At 37.1% G+C, this 9,684-nt stretch overlaps 1 protein-coding gene across 2 annotated transcripts; it reads right to left on the reverse strand.

Annotated features, from left to right (window-relative positions):
* Window positions 1-222: 222 nt before the first annotated feature.
* On the reverse strand, window positions 223-9,088 carry LOC111803157 (protein CROWDED NUCLEI 4). 2 transcript variants are annotated; one of them, XM_087127377.1, is made up of 9 exons: window positions 8,616-9,088; window positions 7,154-7,363; window positions 6,821-7,074; window positions 5,736-6,006; window positions 5,553-5,636; window positions 3,478-5,363; window positions 3,122-3,326; window positions 2,973-3,042; window positions 223-659 (listed from the first exon to the last, which is right to left on the reverse strand). In XM_087127377.1, the coding sequence occupies exons 1-8, from the start codon at window positions 8,814-8,816 to the stop codon at window positions 3,037-3,039; spliced, it is 3,117 nt and encodes a 1,038-aa protein (XP_086983503.1). In that variant the 5' UTR covers window positions 8,817-9,088; the 3' UTR covers window positions 223-659; window positions 2,973-3,036. The 2 variants fall into 2 exon arrangements, with proteins under 2 accessions (XP_086983503.1, XP_023543211.2); XM_023687443.2 differs by having other exon boundaries at window positions 223-665.
* Between the last annotated feature and the right edge of the window lie 596 nt (window positions 9,089-9,684).

Raw genomic sequence — 9,684 nt, forward strand, 5'->3', positions numbered from 1 at the left:
CTGATTGTCTCCATCTGAAAAGGATAAACACAAAATTTAAGAAAACAACAAATTATGGTTGGAAATGTCGTAGGATTTATGAACGAAGGTTTGTTTAATAAGCTAATCCTCTTGCAGGTGCTTGGACAGATCGAGCGTTAGAAGTAGCAGAGTCAAGGTAGCATTTCTAGTAGCACCAACTCCGAACTAGATTAATTATCAATACTCGAATTACAGCAAACGAATCAGAAATAGGCTTATAGAAAAGAGATCATTTTTCAAACCCATTACTTCAACAAACACGGTCAATAGGAAAAGCATATACACCACGGACAGCCCAACCCACAATTCTAGGCATGGCTACTAAAAGCCCTTTCTACTATCAAGCTATCTATTGACATCTTAATTCGAAGCAAATGAGAATATTAACAGGCAAGGAAATAACAACCCTCTATACCTATACCTTAGAAGAGTGTGAAGTCAGAGACACGACACTTCCACAAGCGCTCTGCCAAAAATTAGTTTTGATTCATCGCCACAAGAACACCAAAAAAACAGTAAAAAGAGATAGATTCTGAGATGATCTCTTTACACATTCCTTTCTCAACATATCAAGGATTTTTCTTTCCTCTCCTCCGGGCTCTCTCTACACTTCTGTTACTTTCGCGGAGACGTATTTCCTATTCCTAAACAAAAGAATAGAACGGATTATGGCATAATTGGTGGTTTATATAGAAGCTTAATAGATGCAATGAAAACTAAACAATTTTGAACACAATAATAATAACAAGAGAGAGACAGAGAGGGCACGCCGGCAAGCAAAAAAGATATTTGAATAACAGTAATAAACCAAGAAGAAAAACTCAACCATCTCTGTAACATACCTACTGATACCAACTCCTCCCTTCAAATTACAACTTTGATCACCTCTTCCTTCCCTTCCCTTCCCTTCCCTTCACTGTTATTTCTAGTCTCTGACCGGATTCCTCCATTTTAGGTCTAGTAACCACTTTGTTTTTCCTCATCATATCCAAATTCTGGTGGAGAAGCTCCAAACTCTTCGCCACCAACTTTTATTTGGACAACATTGGCTACCATCCAGAACATTCCCTGAAAGCACTCCCATTCTTTACTCAATCAGTTCCACCTTTTCTTCAATCGTCTTTACTATCATTCCAGTTTGGTACCACTTTGATACCAGATGATATGAATAGAAGAAAACCAGAAAATTACAGCCACATTCTTGGGATTTCAAGAATTAGTTCTCTCCAGTTACGATGATGCCCTCCCACCCAATAGACAAACCAAATAACTGCCAACTTACTAAAAGAACATTTTAATTTCTTTTATTTTTTCCATTTAAACTACCTAATGAGAAATAAGGTAGTTCTAAAAAGGGGGGGAGAGAGAAATACGGTAACATAATTCAAGCACATGATGCCTTTTCATTCCATGACTTATCTCCGTTAAGCCTATTGCTATTTAACTTTCTTGTCTACCATTTAATATATTAATAATATTGCCAAAACAACTAAAGCCCTTCCCAAGTCAACAACCCAAATTAAGACAATGGGGGTATGACTCCATCCATGTCAACTGTTTTTGATGCACTAAACAACAGAATTGATGAAACAATCAAAAAATCGAATTAAAACAAGCTATATATGATTTCAAGCATAACTGAAAATATTAAGCACGAAGAAAAAAAGGGTAGAGAAACTCTTTGCAAGTATCAAAGATGTGTTGGTAACATGTAGGAACAATTAAGACCTAGTCAATAAGGTGGGGCCAATACTTGCTAACAATAACTTTGTGTCATAAGATGTCAATCATGATGTAACCTCCAGCTCCAACAACCTAGACATCACCTCCAAACTTAATAGGTGCAAGTCTTTCCCCTCAATAACCCCTTCCCATAAAAATTTAAAAAAAGAAAAAAAAAAAAAATCCTTCATCAACTTCTCCAAAACATTGCTAACAACACTGGACATTCGAAAAAGGGCATATAATAGGTTGGGATACCGCTAAGGACAAACTAAATAAGGGAGTCTCCCACCTTTCGAGAACAAACTCTTTTTACAAGAAGCAAGCCTTTTTGAATCTTATCGGTGACTGAATCCTAAAATGTGAGGCCCATGAGGCTATGAACTAAGGGAAGACCTAGATAAGAAGGAAATGCTCTGACCTCAGCCCACAAAGGAAGTCTAACAGTTAAAACCAAGATTTGGCACTTGCCTCAGTTAATTTTTAGATTCAAAATACCTCAAAAACTGATATGATTTGATTCAGACTCAAGAAAGCTCCCTTTTGAAACAGATTAAAAATTGTATCGTAAGCAAAATGGAGATATGCTAATGTCACCCTATCCTCCCCAACCTAAAAGCCGTCCAGAAAATTGCCCTCCACACCTTTTGAAATAGTTTTACTCAAGATGCCACCACCAATAGGAAAAGAAAGGACGAGAGAAGATCACTTTGTCTGAGACCTCAGAAGGCACTAACCCTTCCACTCGGTTTACCATTAACAAGGATGGAATAGTTTACTGTCCTAATACAGTTAAAGATTTGCTTGCACTCAAACGTTAAAGAAGGATTTTTTTTCATTATTATTAGGAAACTAAGCTTCTACTTAAATAAATTTAAGAAACCGTAGAAGAGGGGGATAGGAAATCTAAAATGCTTGCATAAAATCTAGGAAAGATGAATAGAGAATTAATTAGTAAGATTGATAAGTAGTTAACTAGGTGAGATCAAACTTCTAGAACTCATATCTTCGATTCTATTTTCCATCACATCTTTGTCTTAGTTTTCAATTTGAAAATCACAACTCAAATTCCAACATCAAGATAAAGTTATGGAAAAACAGGTTAATATTCAGGAAGAATTAGAATGCAATATTTAGAGAACGACTTTATCACCATTATTAAGTTACAGAAAGATCTAACAGATATGGAGTCTAAAAGAAGGAAAACTTGATAGCAAAATAACATATACCTGACAGAAAACAGCAGCTTGATCAACATTTTGTAAGTGTATATGCAGAGCCATTCCATGGACTTCAGTACTGCAGGGTAATATACCATCCATAAATTTGGAATGCTAAAATTGTCTTTGAATAAATAATTTCATCATAAACAGCATACTTTTTCTGAAAGATTTTCCTGTTGGTTCAACAAATTTTGGTCAGAAGATATGTCAGCGTTCTTCTGTTTATAAGTTGTAACTTCAATGACATGAATGTCTGTATTTACAATAACAACTTCAGCCTCCTTGACACTTTTTTGGTTTTCTGTGGATGACACAAATGCCTTAAGATCCTCCGGCACATTCATCTGGGTTGCTTCTTCACTGAAATCAATCATTCACTTCAAAGTAAGTTATAAGACTTTCCAAATTACCATTAGATGAACTAGAGATATTGAGACACTATAGGGAGAATAAGAACTAAAGATCAACAGAAAATGAAGAAATTTCCTCTGACAAGACAGAAAAGACATACGGGCAACTAGGATCATCTTCCGCAGGGATCACAAAAATTTCTTGTTGTCTCTGTTTCTTATTGTTATTTTCTAACTCCAATGGTCCCAGGGAGTCGGTATGAGTTATGTTGGTAGCGCTCCTTTTCCTTCCAGCCAAAAGCCTACTATCAGACAATGTAACATCATTTACAATCTCAGATTCCAGAACAGGTACTCCTTTCATGTCCTTTCCTGCAGGGGGTATTTCAACAATAACTTTTGGTTCTTCATTAGCACATTTCACATCCTGCCAGTCGGCAATAGTTCTTTGAGACTTTCCCTTACCCCTCTCCATCTCAAAATCCTGAGACTGAAAAAGTTGTCCAGGAATTGAGCTTGATTTGTCAGCCTGACTTATCCGTTTTTCATCAGGATCCCTTATAAACGGCCTCTCTCTTTCAGGAGATGGCTTGAATATCAACTCAGAGCAACGTTTAATCCATGAGAAACGAGTAGAAGTAGGATGTGAATCACCATCTAATTTGAGCGTAGATGGGGACTCAAAGCCATTAGTGATCTTTTGAGTATCTGTCTGGTGCTGTGAATTCAAATCAGCATCTCTAACAAGTCCCCGCTGCTTCAGACGTCTTCTTGGAGAACTTATTGGCTGAGCAGGTTCCAAATCAGATTGGCTCATCTCAGCCACAGCCATGTTATCCAAAGCAACTTTCAGATTCTCAAATTTCTTTAGGCGTTCAATCTCAGCAAGAATTTCCTCCCTGTCAGCATGCAACAACTCCCTCTGCTTTTCTAGTTTCTCCCTTTGAACCTTGAGTTCCTCAATGGAAGTGTTCAGTTCAGCCCATTCTTTATTTCTTCTTTCACGATCTAACTTAATCTCCAGTCTCTCAGTTTCAAGCTTTTTTGTTTCTAATGCAACCTCTTCCAAATCCTTAGTTGCTTTGTCTTTGAGGAAGCTAATTTTCTCCAGTTCATTCTTCTTTTCTTGCTCAAAGTTTTTCAATTTTTCCCTCAAATGGCTCTCTAATTCTTCACGCCTCTGCTCAAGACAATTCTCAAGCTCCTTCTTCTGTGCCTCAACATCCATTAGCAAATCTTTACGTTCTTGCTGCATTTTATTCAACCACTCAGAACGTTCACGTGTCATCTTGTTCAAGAATTCCTCTCGCTCACGAGAAAGAGTCTCCATATCACTTTTGAATTGATCTCGCATTACATCCCTCTCCAATCTAAGGCTATCACGTTCATCTTCGATAAACTTGGACATAGCTAACCGCTCTGCAGCTAGAATCTCAGCTTGCTTCCGCAGCTCCTCTCTTTTTTCATCAATCGTCTCCCACTCAGCTTCAAATTTGGCCTTCTCGACCATCAACTTATCTGCCTCATCCATCAATTCCAGTTTCTGAACTCTGATCGAATCAAGTTCTTCTTTAAGCTTCATCTCTAGTCGGGATAAATCATTTGTTTCACTCCTAATGGTTTCAAGCTCGTCCTTCGCACAATCAACTTGTTTCCTTCTGTCTTCCAGAGAATCAATGGAGTGTTGAAGCTCTAGCTTCATTTTAGAGCACTCATCTTTCTCTTTTTGCAGGAGTGCTTTATTAAGTTCATGCTCCTGCTCAGCAGCCTTCAGGTTCTTCTCTTTCTCATCAAGAAACTTAGATAATTCCTCTACCTCCTTCTCCTTTGTTACCAATGATCTAGATTGAACCTCCAAATCATGTTCCTTTTCCAAGAGTTGCTCACCCCACTGTTTAAGGTCCAACTCTCTCAACTCCCAAGCACGTTTCTTGCCTTCAATTTCATCTTCAACTGCTTTCTGCTTAACTTGCAGCTCAGCATCAAAGTCTGATATCTTTGTTCTCAAAGTACTTTCATGGTTTGCAACAACTTTTTGAATTTCATTCTGCATAACTCGTCGAGAGGAGAATTAAAATGTAATGAGTGCCTCAAAAAGTACGTCATTTACATAAAATGAAGCAGGGTGCACTCCAGGCAGAAAAAATAATAATACAATCCTTAAGGTGCGAGTAAAATTAATAAGATGAACCATATGTTGCATAAGTACAGCTAGAAATAGGTTGAAGAAACTCACAGATTCCTTTGTCGCAATTTTTTCCTGTAAAATAAGTAGCTCTTGCTCTCTCCTGTTCAGCAAAATTTCCATTCTATTGACGGCCTGAAAACCAGAAGGTGAACCAATTATATTTTCAGGACAAAGCACACAAGTATTTCCATAATATTATCCTAGCCAAAATAAGAAGAGAAAAAAATTAACCTCCTCTCTCTTAGATAAAGACACTTCTGTGAGTTGCAACTTGGACTTCTCATCATGAATTGCTCTGCGCTCATTCTCTATGTTAGCTCTGGACTCCTCCAACTCTTTTTCAAATCGATTTAGCTCTCGAGACTTGCTTAATATATATTCCTCCCGCTGATTAAGCAAAGCTTGTCCATCAAGTAATCTCTCATGTTCCTGCTGCAACCCTTTCTGTCTTTCACTTAAAGATTGCCTCTCAAGCACAATCTCCTCCCCTTTCTTATCACAACTAAAAAAAGGAATATATATTATTATTTATTTCTATAATGTTTATAAATCTAAGAACAATAACTATTGATCCACCAAAGCAAAAGAAAAAAAGTATATGTCATAACATCTAGTGCATATCGTTTGTGTGCGCTGCTACAACTCATCAGTGGGCATCTGGATTTGTCATTACATGCGAAATTAAAGTTGTGCATCTCACAGATGACCATAAAGCTACAATATCGTAACTTCATAATCTGGCCACTACTCAATCAGATTAGGGGAAAGAAAAGACCATTAACTGAAATAGTAAAGTTCTTTGAATCAATGTAATTAAGGTTACGGTTTGAAAGATCTTCAATGAAAAGGATGCTGTTTGGATGAAGCCTTTAAGAATGCTAAGTTTTTATTGCCCTTATGAACCTAATCTCTTTGGATGGGCGGGGGGGGGGGGGGGTGTCGGTTTGGATTTTTCTTGATGCCAGTGAAAAAAGAAATAGAAATGAACGGGTATTCCATCTTTTCAGGTCTTCTCTCCTTCATACTAATTTCTTGTGTCCTTTTTCCCCTCATTTACACAAAATACCTGTAAGAAGTAAAGTTTACATTTTAAAATAAAGGTTTCACAGAAGAAAACAAAGATGACCAAAAATCATCATCATCATTGTTCTTGTCTCAAAGAAACTGCCACCACTAAATTCAAAAGCAAAGGACCAGTGGTCAAAGTTCATAAATCATAGATCATACAGAGAACCAAATCATTCCTTTTAAAATGAAAATGAGAAAACACATAAAATACAATAATAAAATTGAATAAAAGAGAGCAGAAAGCATACTCAGACTTGAAACATGCCATACGTCTCCTTAGGTCATCTTCCCGTGCCTCAACTTCCTGGAGCTTTCTTTCTGCAGCACGATTACACCGGTTAGCTTCCGCCTGTAAAGATTCTGCTGCATGTAGTTTGGCTTCAGCCTCAATAATTTTTTTTTGAGCATCCTCCATCATAATGCGTGCTTCAGTCAATCTACTCTCAGCTGCAACCTTGGATTCAGCAGATTCTAGACGCATTTCGTGCAAAGCCTTCTCAAGCTATATGACAAAGTAGAAAATTACAAGCAGATAAATACAATGCATAGTCAAGAAACCTCATTTACGTACAAAAACTTACACTTGAAATACACTCTTCCTTGATACCAATAGCCTTCTTCAAACTGTCCTCCCGTTTCTTTGCTTCAGTTAAAGCCGACAAGGGGGCAGCCTGGTCACGCCTACAAAGTAATTCAGCTGTCTCAGCTTTGTTTTTCATCTGCTCATAATCTGAAGCCAACTCCTTCCTTTCTAGTATGAGAAGGCCCATATGGTGTTGGTGGTCAAATATCTAACAATAAAATTAGTTTAGTAGGAAAAAATGGAAAATTTATTGGTAAATACAAAAACCAAAGCTTCTTAAATTTAAAAAGATACATGCCCACCAGAAGAAAGACCAATTCAAAACTTCACATCTACTCATAAGGATAACTTTATATAACAAAGGGTACAGAGTTGGACTAATTCAAGACGACCAACATTACGGGAATATTAATAGCATTATACACATTAGTCCTACGCCACAGAAATGTTATTCATCGTTGTCAGAAAGCCCACTGACAGATAAGAGAGGACAAAGGTCCAGGCACACTACAAACTGTGCAAGTGGAACTACAAGGAACTAACTTCGACGTCTAAAAGTTTCCACCCTGAGATAGCAGATACAAGTCGATAAAGCAAATAGAGAACCCTATCCTATTAAATTAAACCATGAAACAAATGACTAATAGATATAATTCAAATTCAGAACATCTACTTTAAAAGAGAGAAAAAAAAAAATTGGTCACTCTAAGAGATTAATTGCCCATGTGTATTGCCCTGAAAAAGGATAGAATCCTGTTTTTAAAAAAAGTTGAAGAAAATACAGAAAAACGGATACCAGATACTTGTAAAGTTCATGATTGTGAGTGTATGAATCTTTTTTCATCCTTTTTTTTAATACACTACTAAAAAACAGTTAAATTTCCAGGTCAAAAAGGCAGTTAAATAGAACGATAGAAACGAACCCACCTATCTGTGATGAGATGTTACCTAATGATTAATATATGTAAGCGAAGTTAATCTTACACTATCAATGAGAAGTCAATCAAATCTAGGCACCAATTAAACAATCGTGAATTTCATAAAACAACTTAAAAGAACACATGCATGAATTTTTTGAGATATTACACCGAATTCATAATTTTGAGCTCAAAAAATTCAAGTGCAGACATATAGCAACCGGACATTATTAAATTTTGATATCATCATAGATTTGGACAGACTCTTTAAAACGAAATTGAGATAGAATAAGAAAATAGAAGTTACAAAAATGGTACTCGTCCACCTAACCTCCTACGATATTTTCTAAGTTTCATTTTTTAGTTTTAAATATTAATAAGAAAATGAATCATTTATTTCAATGCGGTTACACAACTGACAGAATTGATTTAGACGTTATGCACCCAAAGTGCATCCGCAGAATTACAAGGAATTAGTAATTAATACAAAATGAGAGTGGGTAAACTAAATGTAAATAATCAAACTAACTGAAGAAGACAAACCTCAGCTTCGAGCTTAGCTATATAAGCAATAAGCGCAGCTTTATCCCTACGTTTAATGGATTCCTCGTCGAGGCCGGCATCTTTCAGACGCCTCCAGATAGCTTCATCGGCAAGTGGGGTTTGCAAAACCCTAGAACCAGGTGTCAGAGACAAACCCTTGCCGGAATTCAAAGTAACTCCGGCGGACAGCGGACTCGCCATTTCGGAGTCCGAATTGGAAAAGGAAACAAGCCCTAAAACACTCAAATCTCCTCAATCCGACACTCAGCCACGACCGATCTTTGTAGAAGAAGCTTACTTTCGCTTTCTCTTCTCACTCCCTCTCCGAAGTGGGAAGCATGATCTACTTCCTTCCACCGTCGTCTACTTTCTTTCGCTCTGAATCGCTTTTACTTTTTACTCTCTCAGTCTTCGTCAGCTAGGAGAGCATAATTCGCACAATACTGGGAAAACCAAGTCAGCGGACAGTAAAAAAAGAGATGAAATCTACGACGCCGTTTTAGCGTTAAATTAATTCAACGATTTTTGGCTTTTATATTCGCATTTGCTTCTGAGATTAACGGCTTCATTATAATTTAACATATTTGATTCTGAGGTTAATGGCTTGATTACAATTTAAACTTAAGGTAAATCTAATCGAACATTCGTGAAAATCTCAGTGGGCTGTCAGGTGGAGGGAAGGAATGAAATTGAGAGAGACAGTCTACCTCCCACGTCATGTCGTTTAGCGATTTAAACACTTAAATTGGGCCATCAGTTAAGTACGGCCCAATATTGCAACTGCCGAGAAGCCCAACGCTCATTTATGGAATTTACCGTTTAATCGTTCATGGACATTTAACAACCTTCCAAGTTTGTTGCATGACATTAGGAGTACTATTAGGCAACTTGTTTTTTTACTTTTTTATTTAAATAATATTTCCTATTTATAGTTTCAAAATTTTCATTTCCATAAAGTGAGGTTTTTAATCTCTATTTAAATATTCGCCACTGTATCCACTTCTATCCCAGGCCCAAGTAAGCCCAATCCAAAAGGCGTAAGACGGGCCTGAAGGCCCATCCCCATATA

This window comes from Cucurbita pepo, chromosome 10 (genome assembly GCF_057944985.1).
Source record: "Cucurbita pepo subsp. pepo isolate OVF chromosome 10, ASM5794498v1, whole genome shotgun sequence".
In the NCBI taxonomy this organism is placed as follows: domain Eukaryota; kingdom Viridiplantae; phylum Streptophyta; class Magnoliopsida; order Cucurbitales; family Cucurbitaceae; genus Cucurbita; species Cucurbita pepo.

Bases quoted from the DNA above. Each gene is read 5' to 3' on its own strand.
- LOC111803157 (XM_087127377.1), bottom strand. From the start codon at position 8,816: ATGGCGAGTCCGCTGTCCGCCGGAGTTACTTTGAATTCCGGCAAGGGT. The intron at 7,364-8,615 runs GTTTGTCTTCTT...TTTTATTGTTAG, and splicing joins TAGCTAAGCTCGAAGCTGAG to ATATTTGACCACCAACACCA. The intron at 6,007-6,820 runs GTATGCTTTCTG...TCCTTTTTTTAG, and splicing joins ATGGCATGTTTCAAGTCTGA to TTGTGATAAGAAAGGGGAGG.